The 27,735-nt window shown below is 41.8% G+C and overlaps 1 protein-coding gene across 2 annotated transcripts in view; it reads left to right on the top strand.

The window, feature by feature from the left end:
• Nucleotides 1–21,301: 21,301 nt before the first annotated feature.
• Nucleotides 21,302–27,735, top strand: part of HTR2A (5-hydroxytryptamine receptor 2A) — a 62,739-nt gene continuing 56,305 nt past the window's right edge. Inside the window, exons 1-3 of one of the 2 annotated variants that reach the window (XM_065901884.1) lie at nt 21,302–21,478; nt 21,935–22,677; nt 25,743–25,943. In XM_065901884.1, the coding sequence (XP_065757956.1) occupies nt 22,266–22,677; nt 25,743–25,943 (613 nt within the window). In that variant the 5' untranslated portion in view covers nt 21,302–21,478; nt 21,935–22,265. Of the gene's footprint in view, nt 22,678–25,742; nt 25,944–27,735 lie in introns of both variants that reach the window. The other variant, XM_065901883.1, reaches the window with a different exon arrangement.

The following is a 27,735-nucleotide window of genomic DNA, read 5'->3' as shown; positions in this document are numbered from 1 at the left end:
CAATTTACTCCTTAGGCATTTTTCTCCCAATCCTATGACTTCAAAGATCATGTAAATAATGAGGAATCTCAAATTTATACTCCAATTCCAGGCTCATATATTCAACTACTTAATATCTCTATTTGAGTGTCTAAGAAGAAGAACCTTGATTTAACAAATTTAACACTTGCTCTCCATCTCAATATATGTTTCTCCCATAATTTTTCACATATCAGCAGATGGCAACTCCATCTTAGTTACATGGGTCAAAAACTTCAAAGTTATCCTTGACTCCTATTTTTCTCTCATATCTCTCTTTCACACCATCAGCAAGTCCCACTGGGTCTACCTTCATAATATATCCCAAATCCAGTGACATCTTATCACATTCACCAACACCAGTTGGCTCAAGCCTAGATTATTGCAGCCATCTCCACCTAGACTTTCTTCTTCTACTCTTGCTTCCTTCAGTCAATTTTCTATCCAGCTCAAAGCATTCTTGTGTTCTTAGGCTCCACACTTCTTACCAGGACCTGCAGAGCCCTACATAATCTGATAGTTGCCTGTTTCTTCAACTTCATATCCCACCAGTTTTCCCCTCACTCCCTTCACTCTAGCTCCACTGGACTGTCTGTTGTTCCCCAAGTATCCCAAGTCAATCATACATCTAGGATCTTCACATTTGCTTGTCACTCTCCCCTGTTATTTCAGATGGTAAAGACTGCTTGCAATGCAGGAGACCCAGGTTCGATCCCTAGGTTGAGAAGATCCCCTGGAGAAGGAAATCGCTACCCACTCTAGAATTCTTGCCTAGAGAATTCCATGGACAGAGAAGCCTGGCAGGATGCAGTCCATGGGGTCACAAAGAGTTGGACACCACTCAGCCATTAATACTTTCTTTCTGGAAAGCTCTTTTCCCAGTTTCCCAGGATTCTCCTGGTTATTCAGCTCTTAGCTCTAACATAACCTCCTCAGAAAGATCTTTCCAAAGAATACCATCTAAAATACTCCCCACTGCTGTCTATCCTCTAACACTATTCCACTGTTCTCCTGGGCAGTCATCATCACCTGGCCAAACATCTACATATTAGTGTGTCTATGGTGATCTACTTTCCCAAATAGAATGGAAGCTCTATAAGGGAGGACCATAACTGAATCCTGTTCACATAAGTATGGCTCAGCAGGAAAGAATCCACCTGCCAATGCAGGACAAACAGGTTCCATCCCTGGGTCAGGAAGATCCCCTGGAGAAGGAAACAGCAACCCACTCCAGTATTCTTGCCTGGAGAGTCCCATGGACAGAGGAGTCTGGCGGGCTATAGTCCAGAGGGTCACAAAAGAGGTGGACATGAGTTAGTGACTAAACAACAATAATTCACATAAGTATACCCAGCACCAAGAGCACTGTCTGGCTAGTGGGAGGCCATTAATAAATAGTTAACAAATGAGGAAAATGCCGGAGGCTGTTTAAGAGAAACTGGGAGGTGGGAGGGGAGGAGAGAATGAAGAGCTGTCAGGGTAACTGGAACTGGAAAGAGGTTACAGAAAACATCCTTCTTTTCAATTAGAGCATTTTTATCAGACAGATAAAATCTAATTACATTTGCAGGAATCTAACTGATTTTTCAATACTGTTCAAAAGGCACAGCAAACACTGTAGAGAATGTCAAACTCCTGACAGGAAGATGACAGTTGAAATTTGTCAGGAATATGTAATGAACATCTTCTGCCGGAGGAGGCGATGATTAATAGATTGTATTTTAGAACTAATATGTTGAAGCAATGCATATGGAATTTGATAGTTTCAAAGATGTACAAAGATGGTTATATGGTATTTCTTCCTCATTTATTATTAAAGATTATTGATATTCATGATTTATTTATAAAGTTTCTCTATTATAATCAAAAAGAAATATTCAATACCTCATGCCTCTCCCATATTGAATGTGTTCATTTATACACAGTTCTCAGATTGCCCAAATATTGCAGAACTAAATAATTGTCATCTCTTCTCAGGAAGGGAACACATAAGGAATAAGGTAATAGTTCTTAAAAACCTTAAGAGTATATATATATATATATATACACACATATACATAGATAGATAGAGAGAAATCATCTCCCAGAATAGCAGCCTGCTTTCACTATCCCAACTGAGTAGGTAATGAGCCACAGGACTGCTGACCTTCCTAAAGATAAGCAGAACAGATGTGGACAACTGATCCCCAAACAGACCATTCAGATGGTCTCTGCCTATAAATCTGAGATGGTCTTCAAAAATTCCTGCAAGAAAATTTTCACTTCCAAGAACAAAGAGTAGACATATTTTTTCCTATTCCTTCCACTAAGCATAGGTAAAACCCCTAGATGTCATATGTAAAATGAACATAATACTCTGAAAGGTAGAAAGTGGGTAGCAGAATGCCGAGGGCCCATGAGACCTAAGATTGGAACACACAGGTGGTTGAGTTTCTGGGTTTTCTTTTGCTCTCATGTAACCCAAACCAGTGCTGGAGAGAACAGCAAACAACCTGGAAACACCAACAGTAATAAACAAATAAACAAAAAAATGCCTCAACCAGAGCCTCTCTCGAGCCAAAGAATCAGGAAAGCAATAGCCTAGGAAGACAGAAAAGCTTTAAATAATAACCACTCTACTTTGCACACCAAAAAGTAAGCTGTGGTCCCCATTTGGTAAACATAACTGTCATCTTTAGAAATAGGTGATGCAGTGGTAAAGAATTTGCCTGCCAATGCAGGAGATGTAGGAGGTAGATTCCGGTTCGATCCATGGGTCAGATATATCCCTTGAAGTAGGAAATGGCAACCTACTCCAGTATTCTTGCCTGGAGAATCCCATGGACAGAGGAGCCTGGCAGGCTACAGAGTCACAAAGAGTCAAACACAACTTGAGCACGCACACATCCCCCAAGGATCTTGAACTAGAAGGACATGGGAAATACTCTTATGACAGTAAATCCCCTACATACAAACAAGTTCTGCTCCTAGCACATTTTCCTAAGTCCAAACAAGTTAGCCTTGGTACCCGACTAACACAATCAGCTACTTAGCATTATTGATTATAATTGTAACCATGCACTTGCCCAGAGTAATTAACCTATGATATAGGATGAGATGTTTGGATGGCATCACCAACTCAATGGACATGAGTTTGAGCAAATTCTGGGAGATGGTGAAGGACTGGGAAATCTGGCGTGCTGCAGTCCATGGGGTCCCAAAGAGTTGGACACAACTTAGCAACTGAACAATTAACCTATGATATAAGTATATAATGGCACTGAGGTGTTCAATTTCAATGGGAAAATCTATTATTTTTCCAGTAGTTGAACCAAGTTGTTTTGATTCTACCTCACTATTTATCATTAGCTCATCTTCAGTAATTATAAAAACGAGGAGAATATTTAAGGGAAACATGATTGTTTGGAGGACATATTTTTTTCAAGCTGGATAGCATGAAGTGGAAGTCGCTCTGTTGTGTCCAACTCTTTTAGACCCCATGGACTGTAGCCTACCAGGCTCCTCTGTCCATGGAATTCTCCAAGCAAGAACACTGGTGTGGGTTGCCATACCCTTCTCCAGGCTGAATAGCATGAGTGGCCAACAATTTATACTACTGGGCTATATGGAATTGTCCAGTTAGCCTAAGCCTAATTGTTATGCGCTTAGGCTTATGATCATTCTTATGTTCTCAATGTGCCCACAAATAAATGCAAAAGATGATTCTAATCCTGTCTTAAAAATAAAAAAGAGAGAGAAATGATTCAATGTAAGACATAATCCTCTCAGAAGCATTTTTCTCAGGTTTATTTAAAATAGCAATCATCCCTCTCTCTCATGAAATTCAGATTGACAAAAACTAGCTGCCATAACTGTTTCAGAACATGTTAGCTATACACTGCAAGGGGCTCACCCACCCAGGTTTACACTTATTTAACACAGTTCTGTTCCTCACACTCTTACACATTAAGCTTGATCTACTAAATATAACCAATTTTTAAGACTCTCACAGACAATAAGGGGACCACATCTGCAGTGGGTCACTGAACTGACTGTCCATGAGTAAGCATTCTGGGATATGCAAAGGTGAGCAGCAAAAATTACTCTATTCAAAATGATACTGCTAAAAAAAAAAATGAGACTGCTGAGGTTGTATTGATGACTTTGTGTATAAATCTAATCACATTGACCTATCTCATAGCTTGTTTTATGACAGCAAAAAGTAAGCAGGGGCCTGTGTCCTATCATGAACTAGTCCTATTGAGAATAAAAAATTCAAACCAAAAAGCAATACAATATTTTAGAAATTAGAGACCTTGTACTATGACACTAAAAGAAAGTGAAACTGAAGTCGCTCAGTCGTGTCCAACTCTGCGATCCCGTGGGCTGTAGTCTGCCAGGCTCCTCTGTCCATGGGATTTTCCAGACAAGAATACTGGAGAGGGTTACCATCTCCTTCTCCAGGGGATCTTCCCAACCCACAGGTTGAACCCGGGTCTTCCGCACTGCAGGCAGACTCTATCACCTAAGCCACCAGGGAAGCCCCATGACACTGAAAGTGCTTTTTAAATAGGGAGATATGAACCAAAATTGCATTATGGTCACACACACTGTGAATACCAGGATGGAACTTCATCATATACTCGAATCTTAAGAGAAGTCTGGACCCCAGAAATGTTACCTTCAGGCGTGTGACATTTTAACTCAGCAAATTACAAAACCATTACCCCTGACATTTTCTGTGAGTGGGACAAGTTTCCAACTTGCTTCTGCCCCTGTGCAAGTAAGGATTCAAATGAACAGACATTTTAATAAGATGAGCAACGCTATCTGAGTGTATCATACACAGCGCCTTCCTTTCTTACCTCATAAAAGTGCTTTGTCATGGAAGCAGATTAACAGCTATCATAATTCTAATCCTCTCGGTTTCATTTATTGAAGGCCCACCACACACCAGGTACTCTATTTGGTACTCCACAGCTGTCATCACATATAATCCTCACAATAATCCTATGGGGTAGAAGAGGAAATGGAGGCTCAGAAAGATGAACCAGCCTAAGGTCACAAGCCAGAATACAATGCTGCTGCCAAGAAATGTCAAACACCTCCTGAATGCTTAGAAAAAGGGAGGAGAAAGATGGTAGTTGAGGTGGTGGGTGAGCAGGAGAGGTGGTGGGTGAGCAGGAGAGGTGGTGGGTGAACAAGTGGAACTTTTATTCTTATTTTCTATATCTAACTGTGGTTTTTTTTTTAAACTGGGAAAATAGGGTTACTTTTATAATTAAACAGAAACTACTGAATTCCTTGATCTGGTAAGATACTTGTATGGAAACTGCAAATCCCTTGAAAGCAAACACACAGCCTGCTTGAAGTAAATACTAGATAGAACTGAATAGGGTTAAAGTAATTTATTCTTCTTTCAAAACAATGAAAGCTAAAACCAGAGAACAATTATCAAAGTACAAGTAATGTGACTGTATAATATGTATAAAGTACCATTAGGTTATAATGAATGCACAGATACCCTTGTATAAAATATAGAAAAGGTATCTAGGGAGTATTTACCATTGTTCTAACATTAGAGAATGTCAATGATTCTCAGCTTCTGCTGCACAAGTATTTCTATGGAGTTTTTGTTTCTTTTTTCATGAAGAAAATTTGGCCTCATTCCAGATGACCTGAATCTAAATTCCTAAGGTAGAATGCAGGTATAAGAATTTTGAAAAATCTCCATAGATATTTGTTGAACAGACCAGTGACTGAGAATCCCTACTAAAATTGTTCCTTTAAAAAAATAACTCAGGGTCCTCTCCACCTACACACTATAGTACTGCTGATTTTATTGGTATTTGAACTACAAAGAAAGGAACTGAAAACTAGAACTCAAATCTTATTTTGTTCTTTGTATTTTGAAGAAAATTTTTGTTTTGATGATTTTGCTCATGAAAATAGTGTGTTGTTCATTTAAAGTGGAGGCAAGATCATGTGAATTTTTTTTCATGTATGGGTATGAAAATCTTTTTATACCAATATCTCAGTTGATAGAATATTAAATTTTTTGTACATTTCCAAAACATTTTAGTAAATGTTTAGTGAGCATTTATATACCAAAAAATTCTCAGCAATTCTGCCCCTAAACACATGTTCAACAGAAAACACTTATTTACCAAAAAGGCACTGACTAGCTAAATAATAATTCATAGTAGCCCCAAACTAGATACTAACCAAAACCCTAGTAACAACAGAATGAGTAAGTTGTGGTCTTAACCTAGTAACAGCAGGATGAGTAAGTCACACAATGACTGGCATAAATCAGTCAAGAGCTACATGCAACAAGGATGAATCTCACAAAAAAGATGTTGAATAAAAGTTGCCAGCAAAATAGTACATACTGCATAATTCTACCAACATAAAATTTAATAATTGATAAAACTCATTTTGCTGTTAGAAGTGGATAGAGTGACTGAAAGGGAAAATAAAGGGGATTTCTTATATGCTGGAAATTTGCTGTCTCTCAACCTGAGTGCTGGACACCTGGGTATGTTCATTTAAGGAAAAATGCATCAAGCTGCACACTTACAATATGTGAACTTGGCTGTAATATATTATATAGCAATATAATAAAGGCAAAATAAAGCTAAAATGTCCATGGCAAAAGAAACAGCAGGCACGAGAAAGTGTAAAATTTAAGATAAAATATATTTTATTAATAAAATAAATAAAATAAAATCCAAAATATATAGTCAAAGAAAATATGACACAATAGATTAAGAAAAATGGAGACACAGGTTAAGATTCCAACACCAGCACTGGCCTTGGAATTAAACTTGGACAAGATTAAACTTGAACATACCTCTTGACTTCTGAGGGGCATCTGTGTCATAGACTCTTACTTCACCTCTCTTGCAGAGCTGCTGCCAGGACTCTATAACAAATATGTAATGCATAGTACTTATCACATGGCTCTATAAGCATTTATTTCTCTTCCTTGGTTTTAGAATAAGATATGACTGTAAGTTTCAAAGACATCTGCTGGATGAATGGATAAAGAAGCTGTGGTACATATATATACAATGGAATATACTACTCAGCCATAAAAAGGAATGCACTTGAGTCAGTTCTGATGAGGTGGTTGACCCTAGAGCCTATTATACAGAGTGAAGTAAGCCAGAAAGAGAAAAACGAGTATCATATTAACACATACATTTGGAATCTAGAAAGATGGTACTGATAGACCTATTTGCGGGGCGGCAATGGACATGCAGACAGAGAAAGACTTTCAGACAAGAGCCAACAGGAGGAAGGAGAGGGTGAGATAAACGGAGAGAGTAGCATGGAAGCATATACCCCCCAAACATAAAATAGATAGTCAATGGGAATTTTCTGTATGACTTGGGGAACCCAAACTGGGGCTCTGTAACAACCTAGAGGGGTGGGAGATGGTTGGAAGGTTCCAGAGGAAGGGAACCTATGTATACCTATGGCTGACTCATGTTGATGTACGGCAGAAATCAAACCAATATTGTAAAGCAATTATCCTTCAATTAAAAATAAATTTAAAGAAGACATCTGCTGTTATTCTTAAATGTAGGAAGAGTACATAACCAGTAGTCTAACTCAACATCAGTGTGGACAAGTGTACTACAAAGAATGTCTATGCCAAGATAGAATTAGACAATTCCAGAGGATTTCTGAACATTTCCAACATTATATGCTTTTCTAGGGTGGGAAAACAAATGGTAGGCGGTGACTAAGCTACCAGACAGATGTGTATATAATGTGTATATATTGTGTTGCCTGAAAGAATATCGGCTGTGACACAGTTTTTAACAATCAGGAGCTGTGATCCTGATTCAGTTGAGTGTCAATGAACATTGAAGGAAGAAGTGATGCTCAAACTCCAGGATCCAAATTCCAATGCAGCAAGGGAAAAAAGAAGACCTGTATATTAAAAGATTTTGAACTTCATGGCAATTGGCACTAGCATGTTTCCATTTAAATAAGGCAAGTCAGTATCAAATTTGACAAGAGCTAGTGTACCGTTAGGCTTGGTGCATTGACTGGCCTCAGGAAGTACTACTATGAACAAAGCTAGTGGGGATGATGGAATTCCAGGTGAGCTATTTGAAATCCTAAAAGATGATGCCATTAAAGTGCTGCACTCAATATGCCAGCAACTTGGGAAAACTCAGCAGTGGCCAGAGGACTGGAAAAGGTCAGTTTTCATTCCAATCCCAAAGAAGGGCAACGCCAAAGAATGCTCAAACTGAACTGCATTCATTTTACATGCCAGCAAGGTGAAAAGATCAAGCCTGAAAGCAGAAGACAGAAAGGGGAAAGAGCCTCATTAACCTCATATTTCTACACAGTCATACTCAACCCCACAAGACGGGAAGATAGTATGTACAATGCCCTCCTACAGCAGCCAAAAACATGAAAGCAAAGGAAATAAATGTTCACTGATGAATGAATAAGGAAAATGTGAGATTCACATACAATGGAATATTACTCAACTTTTCAAAAGAAGGAAACGCTGCCATTTGTGACAGCATGCATGGCCACTGAGGCTTCCCCAGTGGCTCAGTGGTGAAGAATCCGCCTACAATGCAGAAGGTGCAGGGGGCCTCTTGTTCAACCCCTGGGTCAGGAAGATCCCCTGGAGGAGGGCATGGCAACCCACTCCAGTATTCCTGCCTGGAGAATCCCATGGACAGAGGAGCCTGGTGGGCTATAGTCCACAGGGTCACAAGGAGTCGGATGTGACTGAACGACTGAGCGTGCACACATGCAATGGACCAGAGGACATTGTGTTACATGAAATCAGCCAGATCTAGAAGGACAAACACTAGATGATACCACTTACATAAGGAATCTAAAACAGCCAAACACAGAAGTAGAATGGTATTTGGCAGGAAATGGGGAGGAGAGGATATTGGGGAGGTATTAGCTGAGGGGTAAAAAATTTCAGTTATACAACGTGAATAGGTCCTAGAGATAGGTCCTACTGTACCACACAGTGCCTAGAGTTAACAACTCTGTTGCATACTTAAAAATTTGTAAAGAGGGTAGATCTTAAGCATCCTTATCACCATAAAAAAAGATAAGCGGGCAGGGGGAAATTTTGAATGTGATAGATATGTTCATGTATAGGTTTATCACCATATCTATGTCATAAACACAGATATGGCTGATGGTTTCACAGATGGGTACTGATCACCAGACTTATCAAGTTGTATATATTAAATATGTATGGCTTTTTATATGTCAATCATACCTGAAAATGGTTATGTATCTCATTGATACAAATGCATACATATTCTCACCACATGGGCTCCCATGTGTGGCACTGAGTGGTAAAGAACCTGCCTTCTAATGCAGGACACTTAAGAGACATGGGTTCGATCCCTGGGTCAGGAAGATCCCCTGGAGGAGGCATGGAAATCCACTCCAGCATTCTTGCCTGGAGAATCCAGTGAACAGAGGAGTCTGGCTGGCTACAGTCCATGGGGTTGCAAAAGAGTCAGACATGACTGAAGCAACTTAACACACACATATAAATACACACATCATGTTCTCAAGGAAAGAAAATGTGACAAGAATTTTAGACCAAAGTGTAAAGATAGAGTAATGTTTTTGCACTATTAAACACTTAGGGAATACAGTTCCATGACTTGTTTTTTAAGAATCCACTAGAGAACAATCTTCAATCAACCAAGAGATAACTAGACAGCAATGGCAAAAATAGATGTTAGTAAGCATTCACCCCAGCAAACTGTAGGACTAAGCCTGGAGCAGGTGTAAGGACTATGATCACAAAATGGATTTAATGTTATTGGGCCCCAGAATCATTTAGAAATGATATGTTTAACAAAATTGGAAAAGTCAGAAAGAAGGTAAGAAGTAACATAAGCATGCTGATCTTCTCTTCCCTCATAGATATTATGTAAAGCTGATAAGTAAAGGCACATGTGTGTGCATGCTAAATCACCTCAGTCGTGTCTGAATCAGAGCAACCCTGTGGACTCTAGCCCACCAGACTCTTCTGCTCATGGGATTCTCTAGGCAAGAATACTAGCGTGGGTTGCTATGCCCTCCTTCAGGGGGTCTTCTCAACCCAGGGACTGAGCCCGCACCTCTTACGTCTTCCAGGTACACATACACTTAAAGTAAGGAGAGCGATAAAGGCCTTGTTCACAGGCACGGCTCTGCACAAGGCCTGTGTGGGTTACATTTTCACGGTGCATTCGCACGTGAAGTTATTTTCTCCAAATACATTACAGCCTTTGACTTTTCTTTATGGCAAATTATCTAGAGGAAAGCACTTGATCTTTGTAGAGAAATTATGTGGAACCAAGTTCCTAAAATGCAGTTAAAATGAACATTGATGGAAATGGTAAAAGCAGAGATTCTCCAACTGAGGGATAAAGATACTCCATGGAGAAGTCAGCGTTTTAAGTGGATAAGATTGTGGCTTCCAAAAACTGCTATATTTCTTAGGCCTTGAAAGTTAACACATAAATGAAAAGAAATTTTTCATAAGTAGCAATACTTCATAGACCTTATATTCACAGAGAATATGTGAATATATTCATTAGAATATATTCACTAGAATATATTCACCTTCATTAGAATAATTCTCTTTTATAGTGAGTCGTTTTATTAGAGCCCAATAGTGGTTCATAAAATGTGAAAATGTTCGAGCTGTTATCTAAATAACCCTGTGTTAGATGTGGGGAAAACATTAATAAATTGTTTGTAGAAATATGTTGGTGTATTATTTTAGATAGGTATTTGGTGGTATCTTTGAAATTTAATATTTTCAATACTAAGACATGATTTAGCCTGTTTAACAAGAAAAGACCGGTCAAATGAATCGTAGTGTATCCTTCACTAGAATTCTATTGCCCAAACTTTTTTAAAGTTATACATATAATTAAAGTTTTAATGTATATACATATATATCATCTAGGCTTCCCAAGTGGCTCAGTGGAAGAGAATCTACCTGCCAATGCAGGAGACACGGGAGACGTGGGTTTGGTCCCTGGATGAGGAAAATATCCTGGAGAAGGAAGTGACAACCCACTCCAGTATTCTTGCCTGGGAAATTCCATTGACAGGGAAACCTGGTGGGCTACAGTCCATTGGGTCACAAAGAGTCGGAAATGACTGAAGTTACTTATAGCATGCTTTATCCTGGAAAACAGTCCAGTGTAACTTGAGATGGAAAATAGAACAGAAAGAGTTATTGTATCTCCGTGTGTAGTGTGGCCTTAGGAGAAACTACATTGAGGTAATGTTCTTTTCCATTTCAGGAGTTTATGGGGCCCTAGCAGATATTTTATAAAAGGCCCTGAGGAGTGTAACTGCCTGAATTATCAATACCAGGCAAAGAGAGGGAACAATAATTTGGCTTTAAAAAGTGACCTCATGAAGGTGAAAGCTTGCCTTTTCTGCTATACTGTTATACTTCTGAGGAAGTCAATACTTCATATTGACTGATCTAGGGCTACTGAACCCACTGGAACTGATGAACCCAGTGTACGGTCCACTCATTTAGTCCCATCAAAATTCAAGACTCCCTTTCTACCACATGGCTACTCACAACAAAGAAGGGAGAGCTCCAAACTGGGTCAAGACCAAGGTCACAATTAGGCCATAAGTGCTATTTAATAAAAGATACAGCCTTCATTGAGAGGAACAAAGAGGTTAAACCACCTATTCCAAGCAGTGAGCTCTGATTATTTGCTTTTTAGATCAGTGTATGTCCTCTCACAGGCTGCTTTTCTCATAGCACTAGTTTGGGAAAATTGACCCTAAGGGTTTCTGTTTCCTGGAAAGTACCTTAACCATCCATCTCCCCACTCCCCATGCCTTTTCTAGGATTTGAGTGGAACACAGAAGAACTGTCCAAGAGGCTGTTAGGCATGGCTCTGACCCAACAAATTAACCCTCACAACCCGTGGGTGGTTTAGTCTGGCTCACTGCGTTCCCTAGTAATGAATAAGAAGTAAATTTGCCTGGAATATTCCTTCGGCACATAGCACAGACATCTAACTGGGTGTCTATGCCCACAGATGAGACAAAATTTGGAATCCTGCTCAAACATCTTTGAGATTCAACCAACAGACATATGTAAAATTGTATGAAGGCAATTCTTTGGGACTACCAAAAACACTGCCTCGCAATAGCTTTCCTGTCTTTTTTTAAGAAAGAGGTTATCCTTTTGCTCTATAGTGAGCACCTAAGTAATAATATATTCATTCTTCCCAACTCTTGGATATGCCCGGTAGTAAAGTAGATATATCAGGAAGCAAACTTACACTTTTCGGACACTGAATGACTGGAGTACTGTTTGTCTCTCCAATGAGAATGCACTAAGTGGCCTCCTTGTGATCTGAAATACGTGCAATGCCTCTTAAAGTACCTAAGTATGACTTGGGCACCAGAGCCAATCTGATGAAATAAAAACACATAGCAAAAAAAAAAAAAAAAAAAAAATGGATAAGCCAAGTATTACCTTCCACTAACAGTGGATAGTCATTGTTTTACTAGTCTGGGCAAGAAATCTTTATTTGACAAAGGGGTCCATTCCATACAGTCCCCATGAAACAGTCAATCACTTTCCCTTCATCTCTCCCCACAGGTATGGGCAGGTACAGGTCCCAGACTGGCCACCAATTCAAGGGCTCCATTCCCCCAACCAAAAGAATCTGTCTGCAATGCAGAAGACCTGGGTTCAATCTGTTGGTTGGGAAGAGCCCCTAGAGAAGGGAACAGCTACCCACTCCAGTATTCTGGCCTGGAGAATTCCATGGACTGCATAGTCCATGGGGTCGCAAAGAGTTGGACATGACTGAGTGACTCTCACTTTTCATTCCCGTAGCCACCATGACTGGTTCAGAGATGGGCATGTGACCCATGCAGGTCCAATCAGGGTCCTTCCTGCAGGTAACATAGGAATGTCACAAAGTTAAATCACAAATTATGTAAATTCAGAACTGCCAACAACCATCTTTCCCAGTCGCATGAAGGAAGTTAGGTGTAGCTGAAGAGAATCAGGTCAATTAAGAGGAAAACAGATTTCAGAGACAGAAATAGTCTGCATCTTTTCAGACCCTGGATCCAGCCATGCCTGAAGCATCAGTTCCATTCCTGGACTTTTCAGTTACATAAAAATCTCCTTTGAGCTTCTTTGTCTTGGATTTCTCCCATTTACCAATAATAATCTTGAATAATACAATTGCCATGCTTAAAAGAGAAGCTATTTTTCTTTAACATCTCACCTTGAAGCCAATGTATCTCAGTCATGTTCAGAACATAAGATCATTCCTGGTTCTCTTCTTATGACCTTTAATTAGTTTAAATATTTTTAAACCATTTTGTTTATAAACCTAACACATACACGCTTCAGAGAATTTATAAAATCCAAAGTAAACATAAACAAGAAAAAAATGACTCTAACTCTTGACCTAGATGATTATTATGAATGCTTTCATGCATTTCCTTTCAGTCTAGGATCATGCATATGTGTTTTTTAAAGCTGAGATCACACTCTATGGAATTTTTATCCTGCTCTTATTTGACACATGACTAACTTCCCACATAATGAAATGCTCTTCAACTATATGACTACTCTTAAAGCTAAATGCTCTTTCCTTTGCCTTCTCTCCTTCCTGAAATATCTCCTTCCCTTGGCTCCTATGACTAAGGGAAGAGAATATTTCTGTTTTTCCTCCTTCCTCACCATGCCTACACCCTAACCTCCCTGAGTGGTTCTCACTCACTTCTAAACATTGAAGTATCCCTAGATTCAACTGTCCAAATGCTTCTTTGTCTGCTCAGATGTTTGGAAAATCTCACCCTATCTCATGCCTTTCACCATCATCTATACACTGACAATTTTCTAATTTACATTGCAGCCTCACCTCATCTATCTAGACCCTTGTATACTTGTTGGTCACAAGACATCTTAAGTTTAACACATCCAAAACTGATCTGATATTCACCCAAAACTTGCTCGCCCTTGAAGCACTTCAATGAAGGGCAATTCCATCCTTCCAGCTGCCCAGATCTAAAAACCTAGCCACCTCTCTTTCTCATATGCCACATCCTGTCTATCCATCAGCAAGTACTCTTGACGCTGTCATCAAAATATACACAGAATCTGACCATTTAGCACAAACCCATTACCACTCCCCTAGTGCAAGCCACCATCCTCCTCTCACATGAAACAGACATCCTGCTTCCCTGCTACCCACTACCTAGCCCTCATCTCATTCTGTTCCCAAAGCAGCCAGACTGATCAATTCAAATGTATCTCAGAGCGTGGCATACTCCCACCCACATCAAGCAACCTCCCACGTCACTCAAGGATGAGGCAAACCCTTTCTCTGGCCTGTGTAAGGCTCTCCACAGACCTCCCAGCCCACTCACGCTACTCTAACCACGCCGGCCTCCTTGTTTTTTCTCACCTATCCCAGGCTCGCCCCACCACCGCAAGGTCTTCGCTTGGAAGAAAAACTTGCTGAACAATCTTCACCCACGCCCCACATGTCTGCCCGAATCATTCTATTTCAAGTCATCAATCAAATACAAACTTCCCATAAAGCCTTCTCTGGCCACCTACTATTACAAATCTACTCCAGTCCCTATCCCAGGCTTCATTTTCTTCTAATACCTATCACTTGTAGACATTCTATAACTTACTATTTATATCCTTCCACCTCACACTCTCAGGACCAAATCTGCTCACCATCACCACATCACTCTTGCATATTTTAACATTTTCAGTGAAACTGTTCTTACTTCTTATTAAGATCACCAACCAACCTGTGTTGCCAATTCAATGGATTCTTCAATGCCTTCATCTAAACAGGCATCTCAAGATAGTAGACTTCTCAGTTGGCCTCTTTTGTTTTTTTAATTTTTATTTTATATCGGAGTATAGTTAAGAGTTGGCCTTTTTCTTTTTCTTGAGACACTTTCTTCTGTTGGATTCTATGATGTGGGAATCTCCTGCTTGTCTCACCACTTCTCAAAGGGATTTTTTTCTTTCTTTTTTTGCTGAATCCTTCAAACCCTTAAGATTTAGAGTATAAATGTTGGCATGCTTGGTTCAAGGCTTCTATTCGTCTCTGTCACAACCTTTGCTCTTTAAAGGACCGTGATGTGGGTTGAGTAATGACCCCCAAAGATGCCTGTGCCTCAATTCTCCAAACCTGTAACTATGGTACCTTAAAATGGTAAGCACAACCTCACAGATGTGCTTAAGGCTAAGGGCCTGAGATGGGGAGAGTAGTGTGCATTTTTCTAGGTGAGCCCAATCTAATCATACAAGTCCTTAAAAGTGGAGACTCTGTCTCAGCTTCAGAGAGCCAGGGAGGTGAGAGCATGAGAAGAAATAAACTTCTAGTCTCTAGCTTTAAAGATGGAAGAAGGGGCTACATAAGCCAAGGAACACAGGTGTCCTCTAGAAACTGGAAAATAGGATTAGATCTAAGCTCCCCTGGACTCTCCAACAAAGATGCAGCCCTCTTGACTGTCCCTCTACACCTCCCCCACTGGAGTAATCCAGGGCTCAGTCCTCAGACGTCTCCGCTTTCATAATCCCATTCACTCTCTGGCCGATCTCACCTAGCCTCAGACCTCAAGTACCATCAACATACCACGGACAGCCAAGTATACCTGTGCTTATGCTTACCACCACCAAAAACTCCTTATGTGAACGAATTAAGGCAGAAATACTGTCCATCTTCACAGTATTAGCTCCTCAAGCTGTCTGACACAGCACTTAGTTTTTATCTGTGAAATTAATGAGTATTATTAAAATTAGACACCACTGTTGGCAAACTGGAAAGACAGACGACAGGGTCATTAGCTAATTTCAAGTAGTTGTTTCTTTTCACACATGCCAATGGCATAGCAGAAGGCAATGCAGGACACTGCTTCCCAAGTGTGCGGTGGTCAGGGCGCCCGGCTTGTTCCAAACCTCAAAACTGGAACATCCAAAGGAAATGATGGATTACATACCACTTGGGAAATCTGTGAATTTTTTTTTTCTCATTCTTAGACCGTTAGTAAGATTTGAGTAATAGAAATCTCAGGGGCATATTGTGAAGAAAGAACATGGAATAAACAAATTCTATGCTGCCAATTCAGAACAAAATCAGATACAACTAAGTGGAGGTTAAAGTGAGCCACTGTCTTTAAAAATAAAGCATAAAAGGACAGACAAAAGAAGCAGCTAGTTAGTCCAATGATTCTTTGAATAAAAGCAAGTGACTGATACCCCAGACATCCAGGCCATTTAAGTTTCTCAAATTGCAATCTACTAAAAAAAAAAAAAAAAAAAAAATGAGTATACTCACACAGCAATATGAATGACTCTTAGAGTCATACTGTTAAGCAAAATAAGACAGACACCAAATGAGCACGTACTACATGCTTCCATTTAAATGAAGGTCCAAAAAGGGCCTAAGGGAACTTACATCATGATGGAAATGGTAGAGATTTTGATTTGAGTAGCGGTTACATGAATGTATATATTTATCAAAATGCATTAAACCATTTAAGATCTTAACAATTTAATGAATGCAAAATATAATGCAACTTAAACACATAGAAGTTTCCTGCAATGAGTACTCTGGGAGCTTGAAGGGGAGTGGTAAAAAATAGAAAACAAATGCCTTCACAGCAGGATCACTCAGAGCCTTTAACATGCTTCTGTGCACTGCTCAGTGGTAAAGAATCTGCCTGCAATGTGGGAGACCCAGGTTCAATTCCTGGGTCAGCAAGATTCCCTGGAGGAGAAAATGGCAACCCACTCCAGTATTCTTGCCTGGAGAATCCCATGGACAGAGGAGCCTGGTGGGCTACAGTCCATGTACTTGCAAAGAGTCAGAGCCATCCGAAGTGACTTAGCGCATGCACTGTAAATTCCTAAGATGAGGCTACAGGGTACTGGATGTTCCAGACTCAATTGCTCAAAGAACTTTATTTTTTCTTACATATATTAACATTAATAAGGCACTAATATTTCAGAACCCAGTAACTTTAGCCTGGAAAAATCCAAACAAGGGCTATGAATACAATGTCAGTCACTGAAAACATAAACTCAACATTTTTTAGTGAATCCCCCAGAATAAACTAGTTGCAAAATGCACACTTAGAGAAAGTCCAATTAAGTACTGGAGTAATTCTGCCCAAAGTAATAAATTTCATTTTTGTATTAGTGACCTCCAATTCCTTCTGGCAATAATTAGAGTGTAAACCCTATCTTTACTACCTAAAAATAGTATCTATTGAAGAATTCCAAGTTAGTAGCAAGAAAGCATCCACCGATATAGATAACACTTATCTTTCTGTCTCTGTAAAACATGCAAGTCATTCTGAAGTGGCATAAAGGCACTGAAACACAAGTTTAAAAACGGAAGTCTTGGGTGGAGAGGGAGGTGGGATGGGGGACCGGGATGGGGAATACATGTAACTCTATGGCTGATTCATATCAATGTATGACAAAACCCACTGAAAAATTAAAAAAATAAAATAAAAATTAATTTTAAAAAATTTAAAAAATTAAAAAAAAAAAAAACGGAAGTCTTCGGTTGGGCTTCTCAGGAACCCTTGTGTGTAGCTTCACTAGGGAAAGCCCCAGACCAACAGCTGTAGGGAAGCAGGGCCAGACAGGGGGAGGGCTCGAACTGTGAAGAAGCCACAACAAAGGTGGGGCACTCTGGAACAGGGAGGCCATTAAGGGCTGTCCAGCCTTGAGGCAAGAGGGTCAGACTTTTGTACCCTCACAACAGACCAAGCAGTTTGCTGGCGGCCCCAGGAGAGGGGCACAGCTATGGACGAGGTGGCCTCCTTGAGAGTAATTTTCACAGGGGAGGGATCAGCTGAGAGCTGACAGCTACCAACACTTCCGGCAGCACATAGAGAGCTTTAGTCCTGGAGGGAGAAATGAGTCACACATCAGTGTTCACAACAGCAGCCAGGGCACACCCTTCTCACCAGGCCCAAGGGGAGTCTGATCTGCAAGAAGCCATCCTGACAAAGTCTAATTCTCATGCTATTAATGAACAACCTCTGTTTAAGTACCAGGAGCCAAGGATTGAGATTTCTGCCCACATTGTTTTGTCCTTGACAAGAATTCATGAACCCGCAATAGAAACTACAAATTATCTCAGATGGTTACCAACAGAATTCCCTCATAGTATAAACTATATATCAAGAAACTTACATGACTACCTTTACCATGACTGGAAGCCTAACTTTTTTCAGGTTAGAATAATGGTCTGATAACATCAGCTTTCTTCAAGACTGGTAACACAGCACTCAGTATAACAAGATTTAGCATCAAAAAGCTTTACAGTCACTTTCCAACACTAAAGTGTGTTTTTTTTTTAATATATCATATTCTCCTTTGCCTTTCTTTTCATTTGTGACTTTCAAAGTGATTCAATTTTATACTTTAATTTTTAAATTGATGTATAATTGATTTACAATGTTGTGTTAGTTTCTGATGTACAGCAAAGTGATTCAGTTATATATATACACATATGCATACATATACATATATACATATATATAATACATACATATATATGTATGTAAATATATATTCTCTTTCATATTATTTTCCATCATGGTTTATTATATGATATTAAATATAGTTCCTTATGCTACACAGTAGTACCTTATTGCTTTCTTTGCCTTTTATAAATAAAATTAATTTAGTATCCTGTTGGACAAAACAATGAGAAAGGAGTTAGAATTTTCTCCCTGAATCAGTTCATTTATTCCTTAATAATGCATCTACCAAAGACATCCCATTAGGGGACATTATGTTTGGTACTGAAGGTACAGAGATGAATAAGATGTTCACCATCTAATAAAGACGACAGACATGTAAACAAGTGACTATAAATCATTCATTCGTTCCACAAACACATCTAAGCACCAACTTTTTATACCATGAATAACAAAAACATAGTCTTTGCCCTTCCAGCACTTGCATGCAATGTGAGACATGTTCAAATAGAAGGTGCTATTGTCTCTGCCTTCATGGGGAAAGAATACCATGGAAAGCTTTGTAACAGTAAGCTAAACAACAATAGTAACAATAGCAACTAACCTTTACTGAGGGTGTAAAATGTTCCAGGCAATTACATAAATCTCAACCCTCACATCAATCCTGGGAGGTAGGTTCACAGAGGACAGAACATTGGAACTGAACCTTGAAAGCTGAGTAGCAGTTTGCAAAATGGACACAAAAGTGGTGGGGGGAGTATTCCAGCACAGTGAACTAGAGTAAAAATGCTTAAAAATGATCAGAAATTGACAAACATCTGCATGTAGGCTGCTGGTGGGAGGCGAACAAGAGTCCCAGCCCGAAAAGTGGGAGCAGGGGGCATGGGCACAGACAGGAGCCACGTGCCCTATGGAGACTGAAGGAATGTTGGCACAAAGTGCCATGCTTAGTAATATCACTGAGAATATTAATAAGAATTAAAGTGGCTAACATTCTTCCAGAGCAGCCAGACATAGGCTAAATATTTCTACTCCTTATCACATTTTAGTTTTATTACAATCAAATGAAGCAACTTGACTGTCTGGGGTTCTACTCCTTGTGAGTAACAGCTGTGGTTCAAGCCTGGGGAACTCTGATTCAAAAGCCCATGCTCTCTCCGCAGCTGGCTCTACAACACCCACCCCACCCCACCCCTACAAGGGAAGCAGAGGAGTCCGGGAAGACAGGGAGGGCAGGGAGGGGTGGATTCCTGCTCCAGCCCAGGAGACAATGAGAAAGTGAAAGTGTTCATCACTCAGTCTTGTCTGACTGTTTGAGACCCCATGGACTGTGGCCCACCAGGCTCCACTGTCCATGGGATTCTCCAGGCAAGAATACAGGAGGGGGTTGCCATTTCCTTCTCCAGGGACTCTTCCTCACCCAAATATTGAACCCCAGTCTCCCACATTGCAGGCAGATTCTTTACTGTCTGAGCTACCAGGGCAGCCCAGGAGAACATGATACAGCCTTTAATCAAAGAAGTGAGGTTTGTAGGCTGGAGAAGAGATTTGAGAAATATGTACACAGAGGTGGCCCTGGAGACTTCTTAAGATCAGGCAGTGAAAAGGAGGGAAGAGATGTGGAAAATAGCCAGTTGTCTGAGAGATGGTGATTCTTTAACCAAGTGGAAGGATGGAAATATGCACGAAGAGGTGGGAGCAGAATGGGAGGGGGGAAGTGAAGATGCTCAGGTCAACATCTCCCAGGCTAGAGATAAAAGGACCTGCTGAGCAACTAAATATCTGAGGCAAATCCACCGTGACGGTACCGATTTGGCCAAAAACATGTTGAAGGAATGAGAGAGGAGGTGTATTTGACTAAGGAAAATGTAAAGAATAAAAAGATGAACAGAAACCTAGAAAACTTCAACTGCTCAGGAAAGAATTCATTTTCCCATCTGTAAAAATAACATACATACACAGATTCCTGACATATCTACCTCCTTTAAAAATCTGAGAAGGGGCTTTCTTACAAGTAAAGGTGACGGCCGGCCGTTGGTGTTATCTCTGGAAAAACTTATTCCCTTCCCCATGTGAGGTATTGGATATCTTCTAGGGGGTATATTTCTGATGAAGAAAATAAGCCAGGTGAATGGTGTGTTTAAATTTTTGAAGAAAAAAAAAACAGTACTAATAGCTTCTCAGCATTATTACCAAAAATCCGCTAGCCATTCTGAGCCCAAATCGCGGATGTCAGTAATTCCACTTCAGGAATAAGCTCTCTGCCACGAAGCACCAGCGCTCCCAGGAAATACCATTCTCAGGCTTTATTTACATTCTCTCTTCACCCTTCACCCTAAACAATATCACAGTGGGGCTTACCTGCCTTAGGAATCTGTACCAAAGGCGATTTCTCCTGTTTCTCTCATTTAAAAAAAAAAAAAAGGAAAAGTTCCCACTGTTAATATGTAGCAAATAAAAAAAAAAACCCAAAAAACCAGCCCTCCTGGTCCGCCCTCCCTGACTGTTGCTACCTTGCAGTTTCTGACACATAGATGGAGGGAGGGCCGCCGGAGTGAGCCGGGTGGCGGTGGGCGCAAGTCCCTCGCCCGGGAAGCAGGCGCCCCTGGGGCGGGCGGCTCTGCCCACGGGTACCGCGCGATGCGGTCCGCGCGGCTCTGAGCGGCCCGGGGACCGTGTCTCCGCGCGCCCGGCCCCGCGAGCGCCGCCGGAGGGAGGGAGCACCCAGCCGGGCGGGGGCAGAGGGAGCCGCCGCGGACCTGGCAACGCTGGCACTGGCTCGACTCTCCCAGACAGTTTTGAAGTCAGCAAAACAGAAATCGAATTACTATGATGCTGGCAGTGGCCGCTTGGGGAAAAGGGGCTCTCTCTGCCGGCTTGATCATCACCAGGAGAGATGCAGCGAGTCACAGATGAACCGAGCGTGTCTCCCGGGCGGACCCTGAGGACCCGTGTGAGTTGCCCTGCGAGAGCTTGCTGTATTTTACGGTTGTGTCATTTTCTTTCTGACTTGAAAGGCTGCTTGGCCGCCATGGAATTGTTTCGATGAGAATTCCCAGTGTGGAAAGTTGTCTGCTGATCCTTAAGACTTTTTTTTTTTCTTTTCTTTGATTAACTAAGCCACAGAATACAAGCTGAAATTCCTGACCGGCAGCCGGGGCAATGCAGCCCAGGACTGACAACTCTGACCCAAAGTACCACTGTACTTACTACGGAATTAGCCCTGGATGTGTTTTTAATAGCCTACCGTACTGTAGGTTGCCTACAGCCCCACTGTTTGGGATCGAATGCTATTTTAACGCTGCTGTGGCTAAACTAGTATGATCAGTGTAACCAACGGAGTGAGAGAGAGCTAAATGACAGTCCTGGTAGTTAACAAAACTTTTCCTTTTTTTTTTTTTTTGGCCAGGATTACATTTTTCTCCCTGACTCCTCAAAACTCAGCAACCTCTCTCTTAAAAGTCCATGCTGCTTTTTTGATCTTGCTTTGGAGAGAAAAAAAGAAAAGAAGCTAGACAGAGGACTCTACTGAAATTGTGAAGAAAAGCACTATAAAGAAGCCGCCGCAATTCTTTAGCTACTATTGTAATAATGGGAGAAGAAACGCTAACCGATGGAGCCCAGCACAGACGCCAGCCTCGCGGTGACAGAGCTTGGGGACATAATGCTGAATGGTGACCAGAGCCTGTAACCGGTGAGGTTTTTCTTACACTTCATCTGCTACAAGTTCCGGCTTAGAAATGGATATTCTCTGTGAAGAAAACACTTCTTTGAGCTCAACTACAAACTCCTTAATGCAATTACATGCTGACACAAGACTCTACAATACTGACTTTAACTCCGGAGAAGGTAACACTTCGGATGCATTTAACTGGACCGTGGACTCAGAAAATCGAACCAATCTTTCCTGTGAGGGCTGTCTCTCACCACCCTGCTTCTCCTTACTTCATCTCCAGGAAAAGAACTGGTCTGCTCTGTTGACAGCGGTAGTGATTATACTAACCATTGCCGGAAACATACTCGTCATCATGGCAGTGTCCCTAGAGAAAAAACTGCAGAATGCCACCAACTATTTCCTGATGTCACTCGCCATAGCTGATATGCTGCTGGGTTTCCTGGTCATGCCCGTGTCCATGTTAACCATCCTCTATGGTGAGTGGCATTAGCTTCCTAGCTGTACCCACACGGGTAACAAAATGCATGCATGTCATTAGCAGATGAGTCCGGGCTCAGGGGACCAACTAAGCATAAGGCTTTGTTAATGGAGGAGGGGCTACCACGTTACACTACTTAAATTTTAAAATGAGATCACATTTTAAAAGATCAGACAACCTGTACTCTGTGATCATTGAAGAGTTTTGTGCTTTGAAACATATACAGTTTACGTAGGGAGATAAAGTGTTGTGCTTAAAAGCACGTACATTTTATGTAGAATTATAAAGGTCCCAAGACAGTCCTAAAGCAATAGCATCTGTCACATCTGAATCCACTTGGTTTTCAAGCCTTTATATTCCCAACCAAATATCCCAGCGTTCAAGACAGGCCAGTTTGATCTTGGTCACACTGTTTTCAGCACTACTAATGGAGTGGTAAAACCTTCTCAGTTCCCTTGGAACATTTACAGAGAGAACATTAGTGGTGCACTGGGTTTAATGTTAAAATATGCAGCGTCTCCATTAGAATAAATGACTTACACTAGTTTTAATTGTTCCCTGCCTGAAGAAGCATTAATTTGGAGGTGCGCCTTTGAATTCTACCCCTCAGCTCTTTAAAAATGCATGTGCATAAACTCCTCCCGAATTGTTTGGAGGAGGGTGGGAAACACATGGGAAGAGATTCATCTTGCTTGCTTCTCAGTGGAGTTTGAAAGAGTCAAACCTCTCAGCAAGTCAGCAAACACTGGGACGGCTTCAGCGGGAAGCAGAATATGATATTCTTTCCAAATTATGAGTAATACAGCCAGATTTCTCCCTTTAAAAGTGGAAGAGGAGGGGAGTCTATTGAGATTGCCGAAACAGCGCGCCAGCCCGTCACCCAGAGCTAGAAACAAGTTATGGGTATTTTCAAAAGGGATTTTTCTGGCTATGTCTTAAGAGCTAAAATATGTGTATCAATCCATCCCCAAGGAGTGTGGAGGAGGAAGGAGGTGAGCAACGGAGCGTGGGCGTCGGGTTTGTACAGGGTCCACAGCGCTCCTTGGAAGGCCAGCCCCCGCTTGACGACTCAAAATGTCACACAAGGATGATCTGATTAAATTCGCTTGTCATTTCCCAGACATCCGGGAGAGGTTCCCGCTTCCTAAAACCCTGCCACGTGGAAGGCAAACTCCAGGAGTGGGAGATGACTCCCAGAGGGCCCACCCGGGAACCCAAGCCCGGGTGGGAGGCGGGGACGAGGGGTACCCTAGAGCGGCAAGTGGGGCTGGCAGCCGGCAGCCAGGTTAGTAAGTCGAGTCCAGCCGGGCGCCGCCGGCTCGGGGTGCAATGGCGCCCCCTGGTGGCCGCGGCTCTGTGCAGTTGATTCCCGTCGAGAGATGCGCCTCTCCCTTGGCTGGTCCCCAGGACTCCGCAGAAATGCCCCCTCCTTATCCTCGCCACGGAAACCTAGACTACGGTCCGCCGCTGCCTCCTTGCAGAGACAACTCCTCCCATGGTCAGCATCAGTTCCGACCAGGCAGAGGGTGGCTTCCTCCCAGGCACTGGGCTCTCCTTGGAGCTCAAGCTCTCTGCATGAAGCATGAAAGGCACCAAGTCAGACTTGTCTCCTGCGCTTTTACTTTCCTAAACATCTGTGGTGGCATCTTGGTAGAGATGGTTTGTGAACAGAGAGTTTGTTCAGCTTTGTGGGTCCAGAGCGTGGGGAAAGATGGTCTTCATGATTTTCCTTCTTAACATGTGTGCAGATCTAACACCATGGCTTAGATTGTCATCAAAACTAATTAAGGTTTATATAGCCATTTGATCTCCCTCTAAAATAGATACAGGAGACTGTGTTCCTCAGGCATACTCTATCTTTTTAATATAGCAGGTGATCTCACAGTGGATCCTATGGGTAGCTTTAAGTCAATTTAAATTTGAGGTCCAACTTCCACCCACCCTCCTGAGTATCAGGACCCCCAGAAAAGCTGTTCAGCTGATTCTAATGTGCACCCCCCGGGGTGAGAACCACTGCCCCAGGCTGTGGTTGCCCAAGTGTGGTTCCTGGACAGGTAGCATCAGTACCAGCTGGGAAATTGTTAGAAATGCAATTCTTTCTGCCCCACTGCAGATGCATAGAATTAGAACACCTGGAGGTGGGCTCCAGTGGCTCATTTTAAGAAACCACCTCAGAGATTCTGAGGCTCCTTCAAGTTTAAGCATCACTTCCCTGAAACAGTTCTTAGAATACTATGCTTTTCTTCAGTGTTGTCTTCATCCTCCTGCCCTGTCTCACGTTCCCCCAGTTTGAGTTTAATCCCCAAAGCATTGTTAGGGAAGCTTCATTTTCATGAAGGCATATACCAGTCTGTGGAGAAGGGCATGGCAACCCACTCCAGTGTTCTTGCCTGGAGAATCCCCTGGAGAGAGGGGCCTGGCAGGCTATAGTCCATGGGGTCTCACAGAGCCAGACACGACTGAAGAAATTTACCATGCACATATGCCCAGTCTGAATTTTTAATCATTTCTTCATTCACACCAATAGCAGTTTTGGCAGACTACTAAATGCCATCACTGTGCAAGAAGCAGCAATTGTAATAATAGCTAAGAGATGGTCTAACCTCAGGAAACCTACAGTCTGAAAAAAAGTAAGTCAATAAATAAGTAGCTAATAGGATTCTTTGACCAGGCTGCCCTGTCCATGGTATTCCCCAGGGTTCTTTGATAGAGGAACCCAAAGTACATCATAACTCCCAACCTAAGTCATTAAAAACAAAAAGAAAAGTAGATATTGTTAGGTAGAGGAGACAGAAGGAGAGAACCCTGAAGAGACACAGCCTGAGTTTACAACACACCAGCGTGATTCCAGCCATAAGTTTTCAAATCATGAGTTCAACCAGTGCAGTCTTGCTCTGCTTAAGTACAGTTGACATCAGGCTGCTTTGAAGTACTGAAAATACTCGTGTTGCCCTTTGCTGTTAACCGTGCCTTTTCCCGGGATGAAAACCATTCAAGCCGAGTAAATTTCATACGCTAGGGAAGTTCAAGGTCACTCACGAATGATAACCTTCTGCATCCCAGGGTACCGGTGGCCTCTGCCCAGCAAGCTCTGCGCTGTTTGGATTTACCTGGATGTGCTCTTCTCCACGGCCTCCATCATGCATCTCTGTGCCATATCCCTGGACCGCTATGTTGCCATTCAGAACCCCATCCATCACAGCCGGTTCAACTCCAGAACCAAGGCGTTCCTGAAAATAATTGCTGTTTGGACTATATCAGTGGGTAAGTGGAACAGTATTTCATACTCTCATTTCAAATGACAGCTCATGCCTTCTAAGTAGACTTCTGTTGTGGTTTTTTTGTTTGTTTTTGCGCTGAACCCTGACATTCGCAATCAATTGTTCTATTTGCTGCAAGATATGTTATAGCATAGTGATTCTCAGCTTTGCTTTAGAAAAGAAAAATCTGTTAATGTCACTGGCTGACAATATAAATTTGTATTGTTTTGCACAAGTAAGAATATACATATACACTGACAGACTCAAAACTGAGAATAACTGTGCTATGTGTGTGTTCAGCACCAAGTCGTGTCCAACTCTTTTGCAACCCCATGGACTATAGTCTGCCAGGCTCTTCTGTCCATGGGATTTCCCAGACAAGAATAATGGAGTGAGTTGCTACTTTCTTCTCCAAGGAGATCTTCCCAACCCAGGTATTGAACCTACGTCTCTTGCATCGCAGGTGGATTCTTTACCACTGAGTCACCAGGGAAGCAACTGTGCTATAGCTGTCTTCAAAAACTTTTTCCCATCTTACACTTTCAAATTCACAAAATTCAGGTGTCTGAATTTCTAAATCTTGAGTTTCCCAGAGACCTCAATGTTTATAATCACTGGACTTGTGGTCAGTGTAAGAAAACAGAGCCCAATACTGGAGAATGCACAGTTTCTGGGGGTAAAAAAGGTACCAGGTACCATAACTCAGAGGGAGAGGTAAGGGTGACAGATGGTGGCCGGACTCAGTCAAAGAGAACCCAGCACCTCTGTAACCCTCCCTCATCCTATTATGATACAGCATGCCAAAGGATTTCAACCCACTTCACTTAGGTTGATTACAGACCTTCACCTGTTGCCAGCATTGATTTTCTGCCAGATATGAAAGCCCAGGTAGTGGAAGCCAGAGACAGTTCCCAGGCAGCAAAGTGCCTTGCACCTGTCCCCTCAGCTGGCTTGGTTCCTAACCAAAGACTCCCTGGGATTTTAACGTTTTAAAGTTGCCACGTGGAAACCACAATCCCACCAGGGCCACGTGGCTGCCAGTGTCTACTCACATGAGAAACTATGGGGTTTGTTGGCAGGCTTGACATCAAGGACTTGTGTGAGTCCACTCACAGTTTTGTAATGATAAAACATGCAAAGGAATTATTGTTGAGTCACTCAGTCATGTCCAACTCTTTGCGGTCCCATTCCTATAGCCTGCCAGGCTCAAGACATTTCCCAGGCAAGAATACTGGAGTGGTTGTCATTTCCTTCTCCAGGCGATCATCCCAACCCAGGGATCAAATCCGAGTCTCCTGTGTCTCCTACATTGGCAGGCGGATTCTTTACCACAGGGATAGCAAGCGCAATAATAGGATAGCTTGTGTTTTTCAGGTCCTATGGTTTGCCTTGCTGTTAAATACATCATCTGCAGAGTAGGTAACTCCGTTCTATGGATGAGGAAATAGGTTCAAAAAGTAAAATGGCCAAAGCTAGTGAATAGCAAAGACTGCGCTTGATTATGATGGGAACTTATTTAACTGACTTAAGGGATCACCCCTGGTGGCTCAGACAGTAAAGAATCTGCCTGCAGTGAAGGAGACTCAGGAGACCCGGGTTCAATCCCTGGGTTGGGCAGATCCTCTGGAGGAGGGTGTGGCAACCGATTTCAGTGTTCTTGCCTGGGAAATCCCATGGACGGAGGAGCCTGGCAGACTACAGTCCGTGGAGTCACAGCAAGTCGGACATGACTGAGCGACTAACATGATGGGAACACTAACAAACTACACTGGTGTGATTTCAGCATTTTTAGAAAT

Source organism: Muntiacus reevesi, chromosome 11, assembly GCF_963930625.1.
Source record: "Muntiacus reevesi chromosome 11, mMunRee1.1, whole genome shotgun sequence".
Taxonomy (NCBI): domain Eukaryota; kingdom Metazoa; phylum Chordata; class Mammalia; order Artiodactyla; family Cervidae; genus Muntiacus; species Muntiacus reevesi.
The sequence above is the reverse complement of the archived record's forward strand: the minus strand, read 5'-3'. Positions and strand labels throughout refer to the sequence as shown.